General features: G+C 58.0%; 1 protein-coding gene across 7 annotated transcripts; it reads left to right on the plus strand.

Annotated features, from left to right (window-relative positions):
- Positions 1–24,199, plus strand: LOC123346280 (alpha-1,3-mannosyl-glycoprotein 2-beta-N-acetylglucosaminyltransferase-like). Of its 7 annotated transcripts, none has more exons than XM_044983603.1 (4): positions 1–149; positions 2,042–2,682; positions 12,259–12,954; positions 20,340–24,199. In XM_044983603.1, exon 4 carries the CDS (start codon positions 20,414–20,416, stop codon positions 21,773–21,775), a length of 1,362 nt encoding a protein of 453 aa, XP_044839538.1. In that variant the 5' UTR covers positions 1–149; positions 2,042–2,682; positions 12,259–12,954; positions 20,340–20,413; the 3' UTR covers positions 21,776–24,199. The 7 variants fall into 7 exon arrangements, with proteins under 7 accessions (XP_044839538.1, XP_044839537.1, XP_044839541.1 ...); XM_044983602.1 differs by lacking the exon at positions 1–149 and adding an exon at positions 530–659; XM_044983606.1 differs by lacking the exon at positions 1–149 and adding an exon at positions 1,118–1,493 and having other exon boundaries at positions 12,259–12,697.
- The last annotated feature ends 269 nt before the right edge of the window (positions 24,200–24,468 follow it).

The raw sequence follows: 24,468 nt of genomic DNA on the forward strand, positions 1-24,468 counted from the left end.
CGCTTCGCCCTCCCGCCCACACCAACGTGATAGGCACGGCGGGGGAAGGGGTGTAACAGCGCTGCGAGAGAGGAGATGGAATCCGCCTCCTCTGCAGGAGTATTCAGCCCCCCGAATGTGGGATTGGACTCTTCCAGACCCCTCTCCAGGTGGGGAATTGGGCGCGTCCATTTCGTCTATTGGGGGGAACATTGATCGTTACATCAAAGCCCTCAGAGAAAAGTGTTTGTGGGATGAATCCCATAGAGAGAAAGGGGGCGTTACGGGATGGAGCCTCAGCCTGGGGGTAATTTTAACCACAATGGAAGCAGGGTTCTCGTTCTCCCCCGCTTGCGATCCGAATGGTTTGCTCCGCAGGAAATCCAGATCCGGCAGTGCCGCCAGGGTCGAGCCGTTGGAGGGGGCGGGGTTTCGCGTGTGGGCGTGTCCAGCGTTCCAGCGGGCCGCAATGAGCCCTTAGAGAGGAGGAAAGGCCGGGAGGGGTTACTGGGGGCCGAGGACACTTCGGAAGGGGGCGTGGTCAGCCTAAAACGTGGGGCGGGGCTAGGCTGGGGCGACGCGGGGCGGGCCGAGCGGTTGCTATGGGTTCGCTTCCGGCGCTGGCAGGCGGAAGTGGCTGGAACCTGGTGGTGATGCTGCTGTTGCTGAGGCGGCTCTGGGTCAGTGGGGAAGGGGCTGGGGGTGGGAGGCAGGAGCAGCCTCGCGTTCCCCCCTATCTCCAGGCGGGGGTGGGGGGGAGCTGCCCCCCATGTCTCCAGAGGGGTGGAGTAACGAGCTGCCCCCCATAGCCTCAGGAGGGGGGGAGGAGGAGCTGCCCCCCATGTCTCCAGGCGGAGCGGGGAGGAGCTGCCCCCCCATGTCTCCAGGCGGGGGTGGGGGGGAGCTGCCCCCCATATCTCCAGAGGGATGGAGTAAGGAGCTGCCCCCCATAGCCTCAGGACGGGGGGGAGGAGGAGGAGGAGCTGCCCCCCATGTCTCCAGGCGGAGCGGGGAGGAGCTGCCCCCCCATGTCTCCAGGCGGGGGTGGGGGGGAGCTGCCCCCCATATCTCCAGAGGGATGGAGTAAGGAGCTGCCCCCCATATGTCCAGGCGGGAGGAGGAAGGAGCTGCCCCCTATATCTCCAGGCAGAGGGGACGGGGAAGGAGCTGCCCCCTATATCTCCCATATCTCTGGGGGGGCACTCCTCACCCCCCCATATCGCCAGAGGGGTGGGCAGAGATGGACTGGGGAACTCAAGGATGAATAAATATGCTGCTATGTGGCAGGAAGAGAGAGGTTTCCAATGGGGCGAAGATGCCGTCGGGCTGGAGCTCTGTATTAGGGTGAAGGCCCCCATGGGATTGGAAGGGTTGTTGGGGTGAATGTCCTTTGGGAGCAGAGTGAGGGGAAAAGATTCCGCAGGGTGGACGGGGCAGAGAGCGGGGCGCGTACAGGAGGTGAGACCATGTGGAAATCCCACAGGAGCAGTGGGGAAGCGGCATATTGGGTGGATGTGAGTAGAGGGAGGACATTGGTCAGATATAGTACAGGAGGGTAGGTGGAGACAGTATATCATGGGAGTAGTATGGGGAGGGGACCTTTGGGGAGGGGCATGTTGGGCAAACATCACAAGAGAGGAAGTAAAGAAATTGGGAGGCTATGTGATTGGAGGATAGCTGGGGAGGTATTATTGGGTGGATATACCACAAGAGAGGAAATGGAGCTATCTATAGGAGCAGAGCGTGGGTGGGAGAATAGGTGGATATATTCCAGGAGAGGAGGAGGTTGATGTGACTGTAATAGGGTTGAAGGGCCCTGGCTGTGTGGTAGATTCTGTTAACATTTGGGACTACAGAGCAGGAAACTAACCTTGTCCTGAGAAGCAGGTTTTTGTGGGAGGGGGCAGAGCCAGGGAAGCAGATCTCAGTGATACTCATCCTCTGTTACCTGTCCTGAGGGGTGGGGGAATAACGGCAGTATGGAGACTGATCCTGTTGGCATTAATACTAAAGAGTGGGGGTGGAAGCCAGTGTCTAATACAGGTGTGTGTCTGTTACACAGAGCCAAGGAGGAATTGAAAGGCGACGAGGATGGCACTCCGTACCCACCTCCCGGATACGAGACTAGCTGTCTGGGATCTGGCGGGGCTTTAGGAGATGGGACGCCAGGGCTTTGGTTTGTCCCTGAAACTGGTGATGCACCAACCTGTGCCTGGGGAGTGAGAGCTCACCAGGAGACGCGGATGAGCAGAGAGCCACTGGACGGTAACAGCGATGAGGCGACGCAACCTGTGGGCTACCTCCAGCGGCGCTGATCGGGAGCGGTGAAAACCAGACTCTTGTGTACGCTGCCGCCCTCCTCCCCAGAGACCCGAGGGGCTGTAATGGCTTAATTCCCTGGGAGTCTTGAAAGACACTCGAGGAGAGACGGGGAGTTATCTCAAGGCTTGGAGAGACCAGTACAGCACTTGCCCGCTCCTTTCAGTGGCGGAAGCTTGGGGTGTGGTTATTAGCTTTGAACCGGGATAGGGGGAGCTGTGTGGCCCATTCAGGAGGTGGAGAGGCCCTTCCCTGCTGTTCCTCCTGCATCGAGTCCTCGAGTGAGGTCCTGAAAGGGGGAGGGGGGAGCCCAGATACCCCCCTCCCCCAGGGGAGAACCAGAGGCCAGGAGTCCACCAGGAACACTGAGCTGACACCAATCAGGTGAGATTTATTTATGATGTGCCTTTCAAAATTGGGAGCGAAGCTAGGCTTTCCTGCTGTGCTTTCCATTGGCCTCTTGTTTCTGTTGCCCACTGGAAGACGGTTTCCTTCTGCCTTGAGTCCATCCTGCAGAGGAAGTGACGGGGAAAAGAGACTGCATGTTGGAGGGTAAAGAAATCGCATTGGATGGTTAATCGGTAGAACTCATTGGCACAGGATTTTGAGCTCGTTCAGTATGAGGCCAATAGCTTGGTAACCTAAAAGGCTGGGACTCTTCTTTGAATACGTATAGTGCCTCTGGGATAGGGCTACAATGGTGATGGTCCCTGCCAGGGTTTGATGCTTCTGTTCCCTTAGAGATGGTCCCATTGAGGCGATAGATGGGGGTTGGATGCTGGATTAGATTGGGACCGCTGGTCTGATTTGGCATGGTAGGGTGTGGATACTGGATTAGATAATAACAACACCTACCTCTTACCTAGTGCTTTTCATCAGTAGATCTCAAAACGCTTTATAAAGGACGTCAGGATCATTATGTCCATTTTACTGATGGGGAAACTGAGGCACAGAGCAGTTAGGTGATTTGCACTCAGGAGATCAGTTGCAGAACTGGGAATGGAGTAGATGGATTATGGGAGTCCACAGGCCCAGTGGTCTGATCTGGTGGGGGTCAGGAAAAGATACTGGATTAAATGGGCTCAGTGATTTGATCTGGCAGGGGTAGGATGGGGTGGGGCATACCAGGCTAGACGGGTCTTATCCAGCATGGCAGGGAGGTCCAGTTCCTACATTCTTGATCGCCGATGAGCCCGCCTGCCGACTGTCCCATCAGCGGCGCCCTGATACTGGTCCCTTGCCTTCTAATAGTGACCACCTCCCACCTCCCTTCTTCATAGGTTGCTTGATGCATAACTGGGTGACCTGGAGCAGCGCTGTCTCTGGGCTTTGCCTCCCCAGAAGGTCCAGCAGCACTTTGGGACCAATGCTTTGATGACCACATTGGGGTGGAATCCTCAGGGTCCAGCAAGGCGGGAGTTAAACCCCAGTATTGCTCCCAAGAGGCCATGGTTTTTTCATCAGATGTGCTGGGCTGAGGGGCATCTGTACTTCTGAGCAGGCAGAGCTCTGCTAGCAGCAGAGCAAGCTGCTCCCGCCCTCTCCCACCTTCTCCCTGTCACCGACGTGTCTGAGCCTTCTAGTGCTGAGAGGGAAGTTAAATGCGACTCTTTCAGTTCTTAGCTTCCTTGTTACCCTCAAAATCATTCGCATCTGACCTGCTAGCAATGCAGCTGAGAACCCACATACTTGTTTTATGCACAGACCAGCTGAGAGTCATTTTCAGTGCAACTGGTGCCCTAGAAGGGAAAAGGCCAGTAGGGTGACCAGACAGCAAGTGTGAAAAATTGGGATGGGGGGTAATAGGAGCCTATCTAAGAAAAAGACCCAAAAATCGGCACCGTCCCTATGAAATTGGGACATCTGGTCACCCTAAAGGCCAGTATCCCATTCCCTGCCCTCTCTGAGCCAGCCAGTGCCCCTGAACTGACGGGAACCAGCTCCTCCTAGAGGGGAAAGGCCCCATATCCCATTCCCCAATGCCCCTGAGCCAGCCAAACCCCCTCTCCCTGAGGTTGGATCGGAATTGGCGCCCCCTGTAATAAGAGTGCCTAACTGATATGAGACAGACAAGGTGGGTGAGGTAATAACTTTTCTTGGGATCAGCTTCTGTTAGTGAGCGTGCCAAGGTTTTGAGCGCCACGGAGCTCTTCTTTCATATTTTGGGAGCAACATGGCTCCAGCAAGACTGCAAATAACTGTTATCTTAGCGCTTATCAGTAGATCTCAGCATTTTACAAAGGGAGGCTGTATCATTATTCCCTATTTTACAGTTGGGAAACTGAGGCATAGAGCAGGGAAGTGACTTACCCAAGTTCAGAAGGCCTCATGTCCCATTCCCTGAGCCTGCCAGTCCTCTTCGACCTGGGGGTCTCTTCGAAGTAAAAATCCCTATAATGCCATTCTCTGAGCCAGCCCCGCAGCGACATAGGGCTGGGTTGAATTTAACCGTGCTGGAGCGTTTGTAACGAGGGGTGGCTGTGGGCTCCAGAGCTCTGGTACCAATCCTGCTTATAAACATCCTTTTGGTGTTCTCCGTTTGGAGACAACGCTCATTGGCAGGCAGGCTGGGGGCTGATGGAACGTGTGTACCCCAGTGTCCTGTCTCTTCCCAATACCAGAAAAAAAGCCAAGATGTGTGTTTTTTTGTTTGTTCTGGACTGCAAACTTGAACGCAACCCATCTTCAGCGAGAGAGTGACGGCACTTTTCTGTACGGTGCTAGTTAGCCGGCAGCTAGATATTGCCTTTGCTCTTGGGTTCCGCTCTATCTCATGCTCAATCCCTGCCCCTCATCCCCCCACTATCTGGCTCTGGGGCCCGAAACTTTAACAGGGCCCGAACATGCTCAGAGCAACTGAAAATGGTGTGTTTTGGACTGGGGGACCTATTTTCATTTACATCAACACATTTCTTCAGAGTTAACACTACTGCTTATGTCAGCATCCCCGGCACATTAGTAAGGGTTTGTCTACACTGCAGTCAGAGGATGTGGAGTGGACAGACCTGAGTGAGCCTTGATCTAACTAGTTCAGGTCCCGGAGTGATATAGCTGCACAAGAAATTACCCAGGGTTCCAGATGGGCTTGTATAGTCCTTGCTGGCACTGCTTCACGGCTCTGGTATCTGAGCGTAGCTAAACTAAAGTGAGCTACATGAGCTGCAATTGCACCCTGCGATTGAAGTGTAGACGTACAGAGGCAGCTGCCTAAGGTGTCTTACAAAAGGAGGTGGACAGATCAGACAGCATAAAGTTAACCTGTGAAGGAAAAACAAGTTGGCTGAATTTCATTTTAAAGAAGTGGCAAGTCTAGACTGTTGGTAGTTCAGGTGATTCTTTTGTGCCTCCCTGAAAATCCAACCTCTCCACAGTTTCAACCAATTATAGGATTCTTTTCCACTTCATGTATTTTTGTTCTGTTTGTACAGCCTGTAGCACACTGGGGTCCTGATCCATGACTGAAGTACTATGATGATAGAAATTACTTCTACTAGCAATTATTGTTTGTGTTGTCGTGAGCTGTTAAACAGCTGCCATGCCACACCCCATATATAAACGTCAGTTTGTTTATTTCTATTAGGGTAGCGCCTGGAGGGCCCATTGTGCTGGGTTCTGCACATACACAGAGCATGAGCGCTCGGGAGGCTTGTTGGGGAAACTGAGGCTTGCCCAAGCTCCGAGAGTCAGTGGCAGAACTGAGAATTGAATCCAGGTCTCTGGAGTCTGAGCCCGCAGCCTTAACCACCCAGGCTCTTTTACGGTGTTCAGTCGCTCTCGACTGGGATGTTTCTTGTGCTCTCTGAACACTTTGGCAGCTAGACGCTAAACACACTTAGCATATCACGACCGCAGCAAGGACAATTTGATTAAATTATTATCTCAAAAGGCTTCAATGAGTTCATGTGCCTCCATCTGCAATTTGAAAGGGAGACGCTTTCAGCCAAGACTGGCTAATAAATGGAGGCAGTGAGAGGGGGGTGTGGGGGGAGGAGGCTCTCCCAGATGATGGGAACTGTAGAGGGGAAGGTTCTTGTGTCCAAAGGGGGGCGATTGTGGGAAAGGGCAGGGAGGAGATGGATGCTAGCTGAGGGGAGTAAAGAGACTAGATCTGCTGCCCCCCATACTCCCCCCCCCCCAGTGCTCTAGCTCCCTTCACACACACACACAGCTCTACTGGGGCCCCTCAATCCTGACTCTCAGCCCCCCTGCTATTCCAGCACTAGGCTCCCCTCTCCGGTACTACAAATCCATGGTGGTCCTGTACTCGGGGATGGGGGTGGGGGGTGAATCTGAATTGGATCTTGACATGGATGGGAAGCCGGAGCAGGGTTGATGTGAGGCACGCGGCCAGTCTGCAGTTCCTGGTCCTATGTGCACGTCTCGTTTTTTGTGGCAGAGCTGGGGGGAGAGCAGCCAAGGGCTGGGATAGCAGGGAGCTGCAATCAGGACTGAGGGGCATGAGGAGAGTTGTGTGTGGGAGAGCCCAAGGCTTGGATGCTCCAGAATTGGAGACGTTCTCAGCCCCCCAACCCAGGGATGGTGCTGCTCGCTAAACTAGAAATGGCTGCGTTTCAGAGGGGGCGTGGGTGAGAGACGCTAGTGTGTTAGAGCGGTGGCGACTGGGAGTCGGGGCTCCTGGGTTCTGGGAGGGGAGTGGGGGCTAGTGTGCGGGGCAGAAGTCAGGGTTTGGAGTTGAGACCTATGTTCCTAATCCTGTCAGTCTCCCTGGGGGACCTTGGCCAGGTCACGGAATCTCCGTGCCTCAGTTTCCCCCTCCATACAATGCATGGTAGTGCAACACGCCTGCCTTAGTAAAGTGCTCTGAGATCAAGGGATGAAAAGTGTGCTAGGTGCTTATTATGTCTGATTACACAGTGCTGTCATCACTAGGGGCCAGAGACCAGCTGCCCTTCCCCAGCTTCTGAGATTGGGAGGCTGAGCTGATGACAAACTCACCCGCGTCTCTTCTCTTGTGTGTAACCGGTTAGTGACGTAGTCAACCCTGGAAGTGGCTTTTATCTGCATGCCATGTGGCTGATCCTTGGTTAGCAGCCCTGGCAGGAATCCTGGCAAGGGTTGGCCCCTGGTTATCTTGGTGTGATCAGCTGGCCACTCTTACTTTGGTGTGTAGACCAGTTCACGCCCCGATGCTGCTGGTATAACCAGATAGGCTGGTTCTCCTTCCTCCGAGCTCTGTAGGACATCCCAGAGTGCATCACTCCATGCGCGTCCAACGGGCTGAAGCACTGAGGGGTGGCTGACTAGATTTCAGAAGGCGCCAGGACACTGGCAGGGAATCCCCTGCCAAACCCAGACGCGTGCCTGGTTAGGCTGCAATATAGTCTTCTGTGGCTAGGTCCCAAGGGTGCATGAAGGGGAGTCCAGCCTCTCACATACACTGGTCAGAAGATAGGATCTACCAACCTCATGGGAGATGCTTTTGCGGCTGGATCCCTTGTCTCTCTGGGCTGGGGGTGTATCTGTGTCACTGGGCTCCTCAGGAAGACAGACAGCGGGTGGTGCGGAAGGCGCTCGGTTAGCGGGTTCCCCTGGGCAGCCACAGAAGAGATTTCTCTCCCTGGATTGCGCTGGCTTATCTGAGCCTTGCCCCTGCCAATGTGCCACAGCCCAGTGCCCTTTTAGGGGCAGATAAGGGGTCAGCCTCCGTAAGCTGTTTGCCCCCGACTACCTCTCCCCATTTCATATGCCACGGACCCGTCTGCTCTGGAGTAGATTGAGACCCACCAACTCGCTTCACGCAGGGTAGACTGGATGGAAATGACGGGTAGTCACTGCTGATCTGTGGCTAGATTGGAACACACACGCCCTAGTGGGAGGACCTCTGAGCCAGCCGGTCCTACCGCATCTTGGTCTGGAGTTGTATCACAGCTAGTGCCCCCTAGTGGAGAAGGGTCCCATGTCCCAGGCCCCACCTGCTTGAGCCAGCCATTCCTCCCTTCTAGTTTAGCGAGCAGCACCATCCCTGGGTTGGGGGGCCAGATCAGAGCCAACATCCTCTAGAGAGGAAAGGCCCCGTATCCCATCCCTGTCTCCCTGAGCAAGCCCTGGGGCCGGATTGGAGCTGGGACCTCAGAGGGGCCGGGCCCCGTATCCCGTTCCCTGGGCTAGCCAATCCCCGCGATTCTTCCCCTTCGCTCTGTGAGTATTGGCTGTCCGTTTGGCCACAGGCGGAACCCAGCTGGAACTGATCAGGGCCATCTGCATGCTTGAAGCGTGTGTGAGCGGAGTTGTTTTCACTGCCCTCCACCCAGATTAGCCCTACCCTGGTGTAAGATCAGAGGTTGGGCTCCTGATTGTGTTTGTCTTGCCCAGAAGATTATTCTCGTTAGGGACTGACCTAGATTCGGACGAGTGTAACGGAGAGGAGAGGCCGGGAGAAGTTCAGGCCTCCAGCCTGCCATGTGCAGGGCTGGGGCGCGGTGACATCCCGTCCCTCCTGTGGGGACCCTGTGTCTGTGACTGTCAACCACTGGGGCGTGACGACCTTATGCCAGCTGTTGAGGCGTCCCCTTAACTTAATTGGGAGATGCTCCTGCCCAGCTCCGAGTCATGTGTGTTCTTGAGTGTCACCACTCCCCTTCCTCCAGGAGTACTTAATGGTTTTATTAGATGGGGAAACTGAGGCACGGGTTTGCGAAGTGACCAGTCCACGATTCCAGTGCATGAATGGCAGAACCACAAATAGAGCCTGGGCAGCCTGACTCCCAGCCCCCTGCCCTAACCACTAGACCCAACTCCCTTTCGAGAACTGGGACTAGAACCCAGGAGTCCTGCGTCCTGCTCCGACCGCTAGACTCCCCTCCCAGAGCTGGCAGCAGAACCCAGGGGTGCTAATCCCCTCAACCGGCCTCTCCTGTGCTGGGCATGGGGGTGGGCGATCAGCACAGAAGTGAGCTGGATGGGTTGCGAAGTTATTGTGGGGGCTGGGGGATCTGCAGGAGCAACTGGCCTTGGTTTTAACCCTTAGTGACCCGACCCCAGGCACTTAGCACCCTGAATGTTGTTGCTGGCCCTTCCCGGTCTGAATCCCGCCCCGGCCCTTTGGGTTGCTGACCTGATTGGCGCACGGGAGACGCCTTCCTCGTCTCCTGGGACCTGCTGTGCTGGCTGGTTTCCTGTTTGCCTCCCGTGCACCCCCCTGCCCCCCTCGCCAGAGACGCCCCTCCCATCCTCCCCTGCGCTGCGATGGCTGCCGGCTGTTTCCCATTAGAGAGCAGGCGGCAGAGGAGGGGAGGACAGACTGTTCCTCGCCTCTCTGTGTGTGTTTATGTCTGGCTCTGATCTGCCTTTGGAAGTGAACTAGATCTGCAGACGGCAGGGCGCTGAGCTCTCCCCGCAGTGGGCAGAGACCAGGGCTAGCTCCCCATGCACAAACCCCCCTCCCAATGGGGTTTGCCCTATAGGTGCCCCCCCACTGGAGCTGGATAAGGGCAGGCAGGGAGGCCAAGGGCTAGAGGCTGCCAACGAGCTACTGGGTGGGGATCGAACCAGTCCTGTGTATCTGAGGGTCCGTGTTCAATGCAGAGGTAACTTGGGGGGGGGGGTCAGTAACCGGGCGTGAGCAGCCCCACAGCAAAGCCCTACCCAGGTTACCGCTCGGATTCCTTCCCCGTGAATTGTGGGAGAACTTGTCCGCCCTTCTGGGCGCCCGGGGGAATTGTGGGAAAGCGTTGGAGGACTAGCAGCACTCGAAAGGTTTAGCTTGTGTCCTCACTGCAAAGTCAGCAGGCTGAGTGGAAATGGCTCCTGAGCTCTAACCCACACCCCCAGCCGGGCCCCGTTAGCACCACCAGGTTCAGCTGAGAGGGTTTGGGGAGGGGGCAGCTCCTGGGTAGGAGCCTGGGCTAATTGCAGTGAAGAGAGACCCTGGAAGCGTGAAGCTCTGCTAAAGAACCTTATTAGCATGGACGCAACAGCGGCGTCCTAAACCTCTGAGATCCGGCCACAAGAGGGGGCTAGAGAGCCCGTCTGCCTGCCTGGGTTACCCCACGCCGGGGGCTAGTGGTTGTGAACGGGACCCGGTTCCACGGAGGAATTGGGCTGAGAATCTCCAGCTCGTTTCACGCATCCCTCTCTCCGCGGGTGCATAAACCCCGAGAGCTCCAGTGGAGGAGAGAGACGGCCACCCACCTAGCAGGGGTGCGGCCGTACTGACTCCTCAGACTCTTGAGCCAGTCCTGGCGCCGCGGCGTACAGCAGAGTGGAATCCGGCTGGCTTTTTCATCCGCTGCGCTGGCGGGATCAGGCCTGCTGATCCGAACGATAAAGGCTTGTGTCTCTCTCTCCCCAATTTCCCGTTTCTCCCCCGCTCCTGTAGCATTCAAATGCCCCACACCAGAGGTGGCTGCAAAGCAACCGCCCAGCAAGATGGCACAGGGATTGCTCCCCCTGCACTGAAACGCAGCCACCTCTGGACTAGGCATAGCTGCTGCGCAGCCGCACGTGAGCAAGACAAGAGGACGGGAAGGGAAATCCCCAGTTGAACCAGTGAGGGGGAGCTTTAGAGAGGCAGCCGGAGTTGAGATTCAGTTGGGGCGCTGGAGGAAACAGCTTAATTGTTGGGCGCCGTTGGCAAACGATCACAAGTGATCAGGGTCTGTTTGCACCATCTCATGTGGAAAGAGAGAGCCCCCTGGCTGCACCACACCGGGTCAGTGCGGGTGTCACTGCCCAAGAGGGGAGGGCCCGGGGCGCTCCCTAGTGAACCCCCCCCCCCACCTCTCTAGGTGCCTTCTGCAGCCCCTGGAGATCTCCCATCCAAATGCTGACCTGGCCTGGCTCTGTTTGCTTGAAATCTACACTCTGAGGTGGAACAGCCTGTTAATAAATGGGGCAGATACACCTCCAGTTTCCGTGTGTGTGTGTGTGTGTGATCTAGAAGGGTGTCGATGCAGGGCTCTTCCCTCCATCCATCTCCCCCTTTTTGTGACTGTGACTGTGACTGTCTCCCCCTGGCTTTTTCCCTTGGGCTGTGACGGGAGGGAATCCGTCTTGGCCTGGGAAGGCCCGGGGTTGTGGGCACAGCACATATGGCTGCTGAGATCCCTGGCTGGAGTCTGAACCCTGCACTGTAATTCCTCCAGACTCCTGGGGTGGGTGAGGTGAGGACACAGCAGCTTGAATTCCTGGCTGCTTTCAAAGGCTGGCGGGGGGTGGGGGTGGGGGGGGATGATCTATTTAATTTCTTGCAAGGCCCATTTCCTGACCCCCCGCCCCCGAGCCAGCCATTCGCCCTCCAAGCTGGGGCTGGCTCCCCCAGAGCGGAGCTGGTGCCCCCTAGAGGAGAGAGACCCCGTTTCCCCCCATCCCCCAACCTGGGGTCAGATTTGATCGGCTCCATTTACCTCCTGAACCTCTATCTCTGTTTCCAAAGGGAGCGACTGCCAAAGGAACAGTTAATGGTTAACTCTCCTCGGTATGTAAACGTGATGAACTCAGTGGAGATGTCTGGTGTTCAGGCTAATTAGCTGCAGGAAAGGGCTCTTTCCCCAGCGCTGGCTCCCAAAGCTTCATCAGCAAAGTTTGATCCTTGGCCTGTGACCCACTCTCCAATTTCTCACCCTGTCCCCCGCTAGGCTCTGGGCCAGAGTCTGCTTTGTTACCCCGCTGTGTAAAGGTGGAGTTCCCCGGCTGCTCTGGGGTCACTGAAAGCAGGATCCGGCCCTGACTCCATTGGCGGCAGTGAGCTAGCTTCTGATCTACCCCGGGGCAACAACGGAGGTTAGGATCTGGCCCCCTTCACCTCTCTCTTCCTGTCTCCTCTCTGCAAAGATCCTGTCAGCCTTTGATTCTCCTGTTCACCTTTCTGCCAAATATGAGTGTGTGAGGCTTAAACTCTCCCTCCCTTTCAGACTGGGCGGGGGGGGGGGGGCTGACTTCCTGATTGAGAGGGCCGCCCCATAGCAACCTCTGACCCTGCCTTCCTTCCTCCTCTCCTAGCCTACATGGGAGGGCCACGTTTCCTGGTACCGCTGAGGGGAGTGAAACCAGCCGAGCCAGCAAGAACTGCGCCGAAACTGCTGTGCGTTAAAACTTCAACAGGACACGGCTCGGTATGGTGCTGTCCCCTCTGCTCTGTACCATTGCCCAGAGCGGATCTGGCTGCTGTTTCTCCCCCACATCCCGCTCCCCCCTGCGGCTGGAAATCAGATACCGGCAGAGAGAGAGACGGGATTAGAGAGGAGAGTTTGTAATGCTGGACTTGGGTCGCTTGCCTTGTTGAACGGCGACTGGTACGGCGAGAGGCAAGAGGTGGACAGAGCCAGAGTCTATAACCCCACGGTCCTCGAGCCGGACGCGTGCACAGACAGAGGGGAGACTGTCTCCTGAGCTGGAGCCTTGAAGCCAGGGTTGACATTCAGCTGAGGACCGAGAGGGGGTGAGTGTGAAATCGACGCAGCATCTGGCACCCAGAAACCCGCCTGCCTTGTTATCCGGAGAGACAAGGGGCGTGGGAGGAAGCAGAACCCCTCTCCGAGAGCTTGTGGTGATGGCAAGATAACGGCTACTCCGGTAGGAGGGGAACTTTTTATGGCTCAAACTTTTTTGCCCTTTCCAGGGAAGGGGAACAAAGAAACTTTTTAGAGACGGCTCTAAAGCACTCATGACCTTCTATAAGCTGTAATCCGTGATCAGGTGGGTGAGACCACGTCTGCTTCTGTGTGATTGTGATCATGTCAGCTGCGAGCAGGGCCCGGTTGTGCCCGGCGCTGCCCAGACACACACGGAGAGACAGTCCCTGCCCTGGGGAGTTTTCAGACAAGGCGGGAGGGTGGGGGACAGACTTATATCTCCAATATACTTTCCAAGAAGAAGGAATATTTAGTGTTTTCCCTCCTGTCTCCTTGGCTGGTGTTCCCTTCCCATCCCAGGAGGGTTGGACAGTGCGAGGAAAATCTTTTTAGGCTCTGGAAAGCAGCCCGGCAAGGCAGCTGGGTTTGGAGGCCCCGGTGACAATATGGTCGATCCGTGGGTTTGTGTTGCGCTGTGGCGTGCTGCTCAAACAGCATTCCTGAGTCTGCCTGGTTCTGTATGGTGCCCGCCAGGGTAGCTGTGCTGACTCCCAAGGCCGCAGCGCATACGGGCAGTGTTATATTCCGGGTCGGTTGCTGCCAGATTATATGTGGCTGAGGAAGCTAAAGCAGTGGGGAGGTGTTATCTGAATCCACTAGTGTTTGAGGGATGTCAATCCCTGGGTGAAATTTGTGTTATGTAGGAAGTCAGATGAGATGATCAGAGTGGACCCTTCTGGCCGGAAGAAGAGGGCTTCTTATCAGGGTTAGTGCTGGCATGGCCAGCATTAACCACCGGTTGCAGGAAACAGCACCAGCGGCAATGCAAAATCCCCCCCCAAAGGCCAGAGTTTCTGTAGTTCCTCTGGCTTTTCCCCAGCTCAGCAAGTTTCCGATCTAGCCTGGGGGCTGGTTTCCAGGGGAGTTGGTTTCTGGGTGGGGCTGGTTTCCGATCTAGTTTGAAGCGCCGTTCTTGCTGCCTAAAATTTGTTACAAGCTGGTCGGGCAAACTCTGTCCTTATCCCAGCTTGGATGTGGGGGTTGCTCTGTCTTGTGGGAAGTTCCTTGTCGGTAGCCTGGCCTAGTATGGGGTGAGAGGTTGAACCCTGTAGATCCGGAGGATTTGAGGAATGTGGGGTGTCGGACAAGGGGGAATGCTCCAGAAGGGAGACAGACAACCACAGGATCAGCCCAGGAGTTGTCAAGAAACCGGCCTGGGTGCAGTTCCCAACTCTGCCACAAGCTCCCCGTGTGACCGTGGACAAGTCACCGTGCCTCAGTTTCCCCATCTGCAAAACGAGGCGATAATCCTTCCTTTGTTGCTTGGGGCAGGGACCGCCTCGCTCTGTACGCACAGCCCCTAGCACAGGCGGGCCACAATACACCCGTTGTGAATTTGTATTGTCTACGAGCCCAGGCCCCTGTTGCGCTAGGCCCGGTACAGAGCGAAAGGGCAGCCCTTGCCTCAACCAGCTCACAGTCTAAGGGCAAGACGAGACACCGGCTGGATCCAGATAGCGGGGGACCAGAACCGCCAGTGGTCTCAGAGGCCTCGTGGCCCCTGCAACGTTGGACCTGTTTTGCCTTAACCACCCCACTCCCTTTCCCGGCTCTGCGCTTGATTTGCGTAAAGGGGGAATATGTGTTGTTCTGACCCAGGGTCAGTTAGTCAATGTGGCTTTGATTTCAACAAGCCCTTCCCATCAGGGCGTGAGGAGGAGGTCTGGGCTGCCAGCGCTGGCAGCCCGCCCTCGAGGACTCGTGACCCCCTTAACCCGTTGAGGGCTGGGTGGGGAGGGGATGATCCCTGAGACCCCCTCGTTTTCCTCCGTCCACCCCGGCTCCGGGTTACCTCTGCTGCATTGCCCGCTGTGAGCAGGGTCCAGATCCCAGAAGGGGGAGGGGTTGGAAGCTGGTAGCAGGAGGGGAAGGTTTCCGGGATTATGAGTCGTGTGGAGAGGGAATTTCGGGAGGGCTTTTGGCAGTCGTGAAGACTGGGAATAGCTGCTCTCTGGCTTTACTCCCTCCAGCCTGGGGGACTCCCAGATGCGACTGTTGTTGAACAATGGAGGCAGCTAGAGGGGAAGTGAGAGCACCCACAGGAAAGCCAGTGAGATTTTCCTGTCCTGGGGCTGCCCCTTTCAAACACCCTGGCTGAGACTCCGACCTTCCAGGGTTGCCACGTATCCCCTGGGGCTTTCCTTGGGAGTCGGGGCCTAAATCCCAGAGGCCTGGCCAAATCCCAGCCCGGGGGGGGGGGGGGGGGGTGTTCCGTGATTCTGAAACTGTGCCCCCTTGCAGCCCACCACCCTGCTGTTTTCCCTTCCCCTCATGTCCTAAGCTAGAGAGTGGTGTCCCGTTGCGGCTGTGTTCCTCCCCAGAGGCAGCTGCATTTCAGTGAGCAACTGATCTGATTCCTCTCTGTGGCTTGTAAAAGCTGGCGTGCTCTGAGACACCTGGCAGGGTTCTTCACACAAGGGACCCGCACTGAAAGAGGGGGAGGGAGCCAGACTTTGGGGCGGAGGAGGACAAAGAGCCAGCCAGGCCAGCCCATCCGCACATCAGCCGCCTCTTCAACCTGTTGCCTCTGGCCTGTGGTCAGACTGGTTCGGTCACAGCTCTTAAGCCGTTCGAGAAGTGCTTTGAAACTGGCTTCCCTGGCCGGGTAAGCGTTTGATTGTGGTGAGCTGGGTGAGAGGTCACAAGAAGTGGAGATTGGACCTGCCGGGCGGGGGATCTGCTGCTGCTGGGTGGCTGGAGTAGACTTCTCTGAGCTCCTGTTACCTCTCCCTTTGCCCTGGCAGAGAGTGGCCCCTGGGTTGACCACGAGCTACCTACGTCCCAGCTCTCAAATCTAAACAGAGTAGTAGGTGATTGGGGCTGGCTGCAGACAGGGAGCATGTCTGGCTGCACCGGTGTTGGCGAGGGGGGTGGCAGAACGGGATGGGCTCAACCTCATGAGGAGCTGCCAGTGGGATGTCTCCTGTGACCAGAGAAGTGGTTAAAAGGTTAAGCCAAGCGGGACCTTGGCCAAGAGGCCCATCGCTGCCTCTCGAGGTTGTGAAATTGCAGTGGGAGTGACCCAGAAGTCAGACCGGGTACCCACAATGCACAGCTCTCCCCTCCCCTGGCTCTGCTCCTAACCCCGTGCGAGTGACCCAGAAGTCAGACCGGGTACCCCCTTCCCCTGGCTCTGCTCCTAACCCCGTGCGAGTGACCCAGAAGTCAGGCCGGGTACCCACAATGCACAGCTCTCCCCTCCCCTGGCTCTGCTCCTAACCCCGTGCGAGTGACCCCAAAATCAGGCCAAGTACCCACAATGCACAGCTCTCCCCTCCCCTGGCTCTGCTCCTAACCCCGTGCGAGTGACCCAGAAGTCAGGCCGGGTACCCACAATGCACAGCTCTCCCTTCTCCTGGCTCTGCTCCTAACCCAATCCCCGAGCCAGTCTGCTGAGGTTTTTCCACTGGTTGCCGAATTCCCAACATGACGTTTTAGCTCTTTAACAAATGAGCCTCAGCTCTGCAAAGCAATTAACCAGGACTGGGGTTGGGTGACAAGGCCTGGGGCTGGCCCTGCATAGCGTGCTCCTGTGCCCCACGGCACAACTGCTGCAGTGGGGGAGCTGCCCTGGTTCTTTCCTCAGCAACCTGGGAGGAGGGAGGGGGGGCTCTGAGATGCCCACCGTAGCCTGGCTCAGTGTCCCCTCTCGCTCTGGCATTAGAGGGGCCATTCCTCCTCCGCCTGACCATAGAGTGCGCTGTGTTGCCCCTGGGATGGGGGGGTATTCTGCCTAACCTGAAATATGTTCCATCCCCTTAACCAGGCCATAGGGGGCGCTGTGCTGTCCACCCTCATTGGGTCAATGTACCTCCCTCATTCTGGCACTAGGGGGCACTGTGCCTAGGATGCACTGCGTCACCTCTGGGTCTGCACTAGGGGGCTCTGTGCCTAGTCTGGGATGCACTGCATCACCCTCTGGGCCTGCACTAGGGGGCGCTGTGCCTATCCTGGGATGCATTCGGTCACTCTCTGGGCCTGCACTAGGGGGCACTGTGCCTATCCTGGGATGCACTGCGTCACCTCTGGGCGTGCACTAGGGGGCACTGTGCCTAGTCTGGGATGCACTGTCACCCTCTGGGCCTGCACTAGGGGGCGCTGTGCCTATCCTGGGATGCACTCGGTCACTCTCTGGGCGTGCACTAGGGGGCGCTGTGCCTATCCTGGGATGCACTCGGTCACCCTCTGGGTGTGCACTAGGGGGCGCTGTGCTGGTGTCCCTAGCCTGGCACATGCTCCTTGTCTCCACAGCTTGGCACTATGGGCTGCTTGGCCTGGATACTCCAGGCCCCTCCACACCCTGTGGAGAGGCTGTGTGCGTAGTTGGGCTGCGTGGCTGGCACAATAGCAACTGAATGGCCCAGTGTACGAGGACCTGGTCCCCCTTCTGCTTCCGCCTCCTGCATTCCCTGGGGGTGGAATTTAGCCCTGCGCTCCCCATGCCAGCTAGGAGCCAGACTAGTGTCCCGCCCGCTCGCCCTCCTGCACCCCTGCTGGGCTAATGGGAGGAGAAGTGTCGGGCTGTCCCGAAACTCATCGGCTCTGGCTGGGAGACGCACTGGGAGCAGAAGCATGCAGAGGAAGGGGAGCTGGTTTTCTCACCCTTCCATGGACCTGCTTTCCCCACCTCCCTTTCTGCCCTGCAGCTCCCTGGGCTTAACCGTCCAGGGAAGGAGCCCAAGCTGCAGGGCTGTGTGAAGATCTTGGAGGATTTAGAAAGAGCCTTTTCTCTGCGCTGTCAGCAGCTCCCAAACCCGCCGGCTCAATCCTCCCGTGCCCTGGCGAGCCAGGTGGAAAAAATGCAACTTGCTGCTCCCGCTCGCGTGTCTGAGCCCAGCCGCTGCTTTAGAACAACTGGTAGCTTGTCTGAGAGCGACACAGGGACATCCGCTGTGCTGGAGCGGGTCTCTCTAGCGTGGGATCGCTGCCCATCAGAGGAGTGGGGCCTCTTGCCCCACTGAAATCATCAGTGGGGCCCATCTATCCTAGTGTCTTCTCCACACACACCCTCTCTGTGCTAGATCAGACACCACGGCTGGAGATGCTTCAAACCAGGACCAGGTGGAGCCTGGGATTTTCTGTTCTTCAGCCTCTGCGTCATGGTTTCTGTCCCACCCTCCCCCCCTCGAAATATTCCCAGCTGACCTCACCCTATGCCTCTGCCCCCAATCCCTTACGCCTCTGGGATTCCGTGGGGCGCAGCCTAGGCTGCTCCTCCCCACGGATCCAAGGTGTGTGCTCCAGTGACTCCAGCTGATGGACAGGCTTAAGCAGCAGTGGTGTGACTCTCCGCCAGAGTCCTGCCAAGCAGAGACAGATGGACACCCTGGTTCTTCCTCCCCAACCCTCAAGAGCCCTTGTTCCAGCTGGCCCTGGATCCCAGCCGCCTGACTTTCCTGGCTCGCCACCATCGTCCCAAGTCAGAACTGATCAGTGAGCTCGGCTAGTGAAACAAGCCTTGTGTGTCTTGCCCTGGTGCCCTGGGCTAGGAGCCAAGCTGTGCAGGGTCGGGCTGGCTTGCTTGTCTGGATGGGGGGAGACCTCTGAGGACATCCCCCTCCCCCCCCCCCCTTCCTGGGGATGTGGCTCAACAGATGGTGCCTGGTCCCTCTAAATCAGTGCTGACCCTAATGCCCCAGTGTGGCACTAGGGGTCACTGGGCTGCAAGCAGCCGGGTAGAGGTGCAAGTCAGTGCTGAGCCCAGTGCAGTGCTGGGGGTGCTGCAGGGAGTGGGTGGGGGGCGCTGGCCCCTCGCAGTCAGCGCTGGCCCCGGAGTTAATTCCAGATGCAAAATGTAATGTGGGTAATGATTTTTTTTCCTCCCTAAATCCCTCCCTGCTCTCATTCTGAGCTATGGGATTCTCCTTCGCTTCCTGTCCCAGTCTGTTGCTGGGCAGCTGTTAACTGGCTGCCCCACTCCACCCCAGAGGTGGCTGCATTTCAGCGCCGGGCGAGTGACTCCCGTGCTGCATCGCTGTGAGATTGTTCCCCAGCTGCCCCACCCCAGAGGTAGCTGCATTTCAGTGCTGGGCGAGTGACCCCCGTACTGCATCGCTGTGAGGTTGTTCCCCAGCTGCCCCACTCCAGAGGTGGCTGCATTTCAGTGCTGGGGTGAACAGTCCCTGTGTGGCATTGCTGTATGGCCGCTAAACAACTGCCCCGCCCCACCCCAGAGGTGGCTGCACTACGGAGAGGAATGGCTGCCTACCCAAACAGTAGTTTAGCCACGTGCTGCCCAAATGGCCCTGAAGCAGGGAGTCGACCGTACGGTCGCCCTCCCTGGTGTCCTCCCCACTTGGGCTTGCAGCAGCCTGGTGGCATGTGAACATGGCTGAGCCTTGCCTGCGATTGCACACTCCTGCTGCCGTGTTAAATATAGGGCCGGGGCTCTCACCGGGGGGATTAATGAGGCTCCTGATGCAGCTACTAAGCAAGGGTGGGATTACGGGCTTAAGCTGGTGCTGTGCACAGCTATCGCCTGTGGGACCAGCGGGGTCCGAGCTGAGGTTCGTGCAGCAGGTCTTGGGGGAGGGAGGGGCCTGCCAGGGCATCTCTGCACACCAGCCACTGGGCGGGAGGAGAGGGGAGCTCCGATCCGGTGTCTCTCCAGTCTTGGGCTTCCTCAGCCAGCCTACTCAGCGTCCCCTCCCAATGGCCCCTCCTCCCCTCTCTGCTCACACCCGGGGTTCCCAGTCCCTCCCCTCCATGCGTCTCCCCCACTCCAGCCTATCTGGGAGGGGGCGTTTCTGCTGCTTGGCCTAAGGCCCCCCATCCCTGCCCTGTAGGACAACCAGTGCCCGGAGTCCGGACGCGCAGGGGGAGCGTTGGCCTCTGCCCCTCCAGACAGCCGAGCCCATCACGAGTTAGCTCAGCTAAAGGATGACCAAGGGGCAGGGAAGATCTTTGGGGCAGGTGGTTGAAGGGGCTGATGCCGAAGGAGGGGGAGAGGGGTCCGGGGCTATCACTGGGAGGAGTGGGGTGACATGAAGAATGGGGCAATATAGAGTAAACGTCAGTGAAAGAGCCCTGAGGGGAAGATGTATCCGGATGGGGAATCAGCTCCCTGAGGGTTGGGCTGGGGGGGCCGTTTGCTGGGGACTCGTAAAACCGGGAATGAACGGAATAGGTTGTAGGGGCTGGGCCCTGGTGGGGCGTCTCCATCTCGCTAGGGGCTGGGCTGGGCTGGATGAGCCCTGATGGGGCATCTCCATGTCACTGGGAAGAGGCTGTAGGGGACGGTCCCACCCTGGCTCCCCAAGTGGCGCTGAACCTGATGGGCACCCGATGGAGCTGCTCCTCTCTCCTTACTGGCTGGAGGCCTGGAGGAGAGTCTGGAGGCAGCAATCCAGCCCTGGGTCCCAGATGTGGCTTGACCAGCGGCAATTGTGACCCATTGCCGATATTCACTTGTACTTCACTGACTCCCCATCCCCCTTTCTCCCCCCCCAGGTCCATGGCTGTGGAGTGACACCTGAGGGATCGAGAGCGCAAGCGAGCCAAGGGGGGGCCTCTGCCTGTGAAGGATGCTGAAGAAGAGCACCCTGGTCCTCTGGGGCGTGGTGCTGTTTGTGGCCTGGAACGCCCTGCTCCTTTTCTTCCTGTGGACCCGGCCCCCAGCCTCCGACAACCACAGCCACTTGACCGAGGAGGTCATCCGGCTGGCCCAGGACGCGGAGCTGGAGCTGGAGCACCAGAAGGACCTGCTGCGGCAGATCCACCGGTACAGCGCCCTCTGGAGCAAGAAGAGGAAGAAGGTGGAGGAGACAGGTCGGCTCCCGCCGCCCGCTGCCGCCTCCAACCCTGGGGCTTTGCCCGCCACGGAGGTCGTCCTGCACCGGTCCCGGGCCTCCCCGGATGCAGTCCTGCCCGTGGTGGTGATCGCCTGCGACCGCAGCACGGTGCGTCGGTGCCTCGACAAGCTGCTGCACTACCGGCCGTCCCGGGAGCGCTTCCCCATCATCGTGAGCCAGGACTGCGGGCACGAGGAGACGGCCCGGGTCATCGCCTCCTACGGCGACGCAGTCATGCACATCAAGCAGCCGGACCTGAGCGACATCCCGGTGCCCACGGACCACCGCAAGTTCCAGGGCTACTACAAAATCGCCCGACACTACCGCTGGGCCTTGAGCCAGGTTTTCCGCACCTTCCAGTATCAGGCGGCCATTGTGGTAGAGGACGACCTGGAAGTGGCTCCAGATTTCTTCGAGTACTTCCAGGCGGCCTTCCCGCTCCTGCTGGCTGACCCCAGCCTCTGGTGCGTCTCGGCCTGGAACGACAATGGCAAGGAGCAGATGGTGGAGGCCGGCCGGCCGGAGCTGCTCTACCGTACAGACTTCTTCCCCGGCCTGGGTTGGCTGCTGCTGTCGGAGCTGTGGGACGAGCTGGAGCCCAAGTGGCCCAGGGCCTTCTGGGATGACTGGATGAGGCAGCCGGAGCAGCGGCGCGGCCGCTCCTGCATTAGGCCCGAGGTCTCCCGCACCATGACCTTTGGCCGCAAGGGCGTGAGCCATGGGCAGTTCTTTGACCAGTACCTGAAGTTCATCAAGCTCAACGACCGCTTCGTGCCTTTCACCCAGCTGGACCTCTCCTACCTCAAGAAGGAGGAGTATGAGCGTTCGTTCCTGCCCAAGGTCTACGACGCCCCGGAGCTGCGGGTGGAGGACCTGCAGGGCAACCAGCATCGGGAACTGGGCACTGTCCGCGTGCAGTACAGCAGCCGCGACTCCTTCAAGGCCTTCGCCAAGGCCCTGGGCGTTATGGATGATCTCAAGTCGGGGGTGCCCCGGGCCGGCTACCGTGGCATCGTCAGCTTTCTCTACCGCGGCCGGCGGGTCTACCTGGCGCCCCCTTCTGACTGGACGGGTTATGACCCCAGTTGGAGTTAGCACCGTCTCTCCCCGGACATTGACCCTTGAGCATGTTGGACCCGTAAAGATCATGGAGCGGGTGGGCGGGCTGTGTGTGTGTGTGTGGGGCGGGGACTCAGACCTTGTATTTTTGTTTTCTGAGTGGCATTCGAGTGCATTCCGGGACGAGGCGGGGTGTGTGTGTGTGTTTGTGCACTTAATACTGGGGGAGGCAGGATTATTGTGTTGCCCGGATGTGGGAGGCAGGGGACTGGGATGGGGCATGCTGAGGCTTTCCCCATTGCCCTCCCCCTCCGCCCCCCCAGAGCCTATCCCCTTTCTGACATTGTGATCTCCCTCTACCATGTCCCTGGTGGTTTCTCCATGGTGCATGGGTGGGGTCAGAGCCAATGCTGAACCGAACTGACTGACCAGTGGCTACTTTCCCAGCCTCTGTGAGCTGCGGGGGAAGAACGGAGAGAGGGGAGTGACCACCTCAACCCAGGAGGGCCTAATGGTGATGCCAGGACCTGCTTAGGACCTTTTGGCAGTTCCCACCTCGCCATCCTTAGTTGGGGGCAGTGTGGGAGTGGGCAGGGGTCGCTTCTGGCTATAGCTGGGAGGGAGCATTGGAGATGACGGGGCGCCCTTGATGATCCTCGAGCCCATCGTTAGCTGTAGGGGAGTTGTGCAGGGGCAGGGATCTTTATGTCCTTGATGACCTCTTTGGTGTCTCCATCAGACCTTCTCTAGCATGGCTGGAGCATGAGAACCTTCTCACCTTTTGACCTGTGCAGTGGTCCCCAAGCAGCCCTCTGGGTCAGGGGTGTGTGAGGAGTTGTCCTGGCTTCCTCTATCCAGCAACATTGTGTCCCCCTAGTGTTCCTCTGCTTGCAGAGGGCGTTCCCCCACGGTGGTCCCTTCACTTTGTTCTTCATTGCCGCTTTTCTACGCTGTGCGCAGAGGAAGCTTGTTACGGAGCCGGGGCTCTGCAATCTGGCTTGTCACTCTCCCTGGCAAGGAAGGGAGAGACCCGAGCTTGTGGCCTGCCTTAATCCTCACCGGGGGCCTCCATCCTTTCCCGGGTTGAAGTTCGGTTCAAAGTTGGCTCAGTCCCTGCCCGCTGGTGGCTGATTCCCTTACTGCCATGGTTGAGAGGACCATTGATGTAGCAATGGGGAGATATCACCATGGAGGAGAACCCCAGGAGTGCTGGGACACAAGAAGAGGGGCTCTCTGACAACGAGCCCTGCCTTATCTATGGGAGTAGAGCCCCCTCTCCAGTCTCTTAGAGGTGCTGCTAAGCTGTTCAAGAGCCAGTTTGGGGAGGGAGAGTTACAGTTCAGACCTCATTTGGCCAAAACATAGACCACACCAAAGGGTAACTTTTCCCCCCGCTGTATTATTTTGCTGTATTGTCCTGTTTCTGTTTTAAATCCCCTTGTATCTTCCCCACTCCGGGATGTGAGCCGGGGAGGAGGGAGACCAAACTGCCTATTGGCATTCTACATCACCCATGAAATTGCTTGGTGCCCTAGTGCAAGTTTGGCAAAGGATGGGTGGGCGCAGAAGCTTCCCTGCGATCCAGTCCCTGTTGGTGAAGTCAGGTAGAGAGGAGCTCCCATGTCAACAGCCAAGGAGAAGATGGTCGTTCCAAGAGAGTATTAAAGGGTCTGAAAATGTACTGTCTCCAAAGTGCCCCTTCCCTCCCAGCTCCGCTCAGCAATATCCAGAGCGCCTGAGGCTTCCTCAGAGTCGGGGTGCTTCAGTGTGTATGTAACTTTCCTCCCCTCCTTGGGCCAGGATCGGGGGAATCTATCTGAAGGAAGAATCTCTGGGAGAGGGAGGTCCATTTGTAGGTAGGATCTTCAATGGGATCCGGCCAGCTCTTCAGGGAGCCATCCAGGTTGGGTCAGACCCCTGCCGTTCTCCTGGGCGGGCTCTTCCCTCACGCCTGGCCTGCGGCAATTCAAGTGAGCCCAACCCCATTCCATTTGCTCTGGGCTGTGCCACCCTCACCACACGTGGCTCTGAGGTAGGGCTTGCTGCCCCGTGCTGCCGAGAGGCCTTAGACTCTGGTTGACTTCAAGGTGAGGAAGACGGTCCAGCGAAAGGAAGCCCCTGACTACGTTGTGGCCGAAGGAGCTCCCCTCGCAAACCCTCCCTGCTCCTGGCCGAAGCAGTGTGAGGTTCTGGTGGAGGGAGTTTTCCCTCTGGGGGTTTGCAAGAGAGGAGTAGATACAACCAGCTGTGGTGCTCTTACCCTCTTGGAGAAGATCTCATCCCCTCTCCCCTACCCCCCCACACTGAGGGTGCCTGGGAAGCCAGCTGCTCTGTTCAGCCTCGGACAGAGCTGGGTCTGCACCAGGGCCGCCCAGAGTCTTCGGTGGTAATTCAGTGGCGGGGGGCCCCCTGCCGCAGGTCTTTGGGGCACTTCGAGGGCGGGTCCCAGAGCGGAAGGATCCCGCCGCCGAATTACCGCTGAAGACCCTGCTGCACTTTGGCGGCGGGTCCCGCTTCGGTGGTAATTCGGCGGTGGGGGGTCCTTCCGTTCCAGGACCTGCCGCCGAAGTGCCCCGAAGACCGGGAGCGGAAGAAGCTCTGGGGCCCCTGGAGTGAGTGAAGGACCCTGCTTCCAGGGCCCCAAAAAACTCATGGGGGCCCCTGTGGGGCCTGGGGCAAATTGCCCCACTTGTCCCCCCCCCGGCCGGCCCTGGCCTGCACTGAGGGGG

This window comes from Mauremys mutica, chromosome 12 (assembly GCF_020497125.1).
Source record: "Mauremys mutica isolate MM-2020 ecotype Southern chromosome 12, ASM2049712v1, whole genome shotgun sequence".
NCBI classification, from domain to species: Eukaryota; Metazoa; Chordata; order Testudines; family Geoemydidae; genus Mauremys; species Mauremys mutica.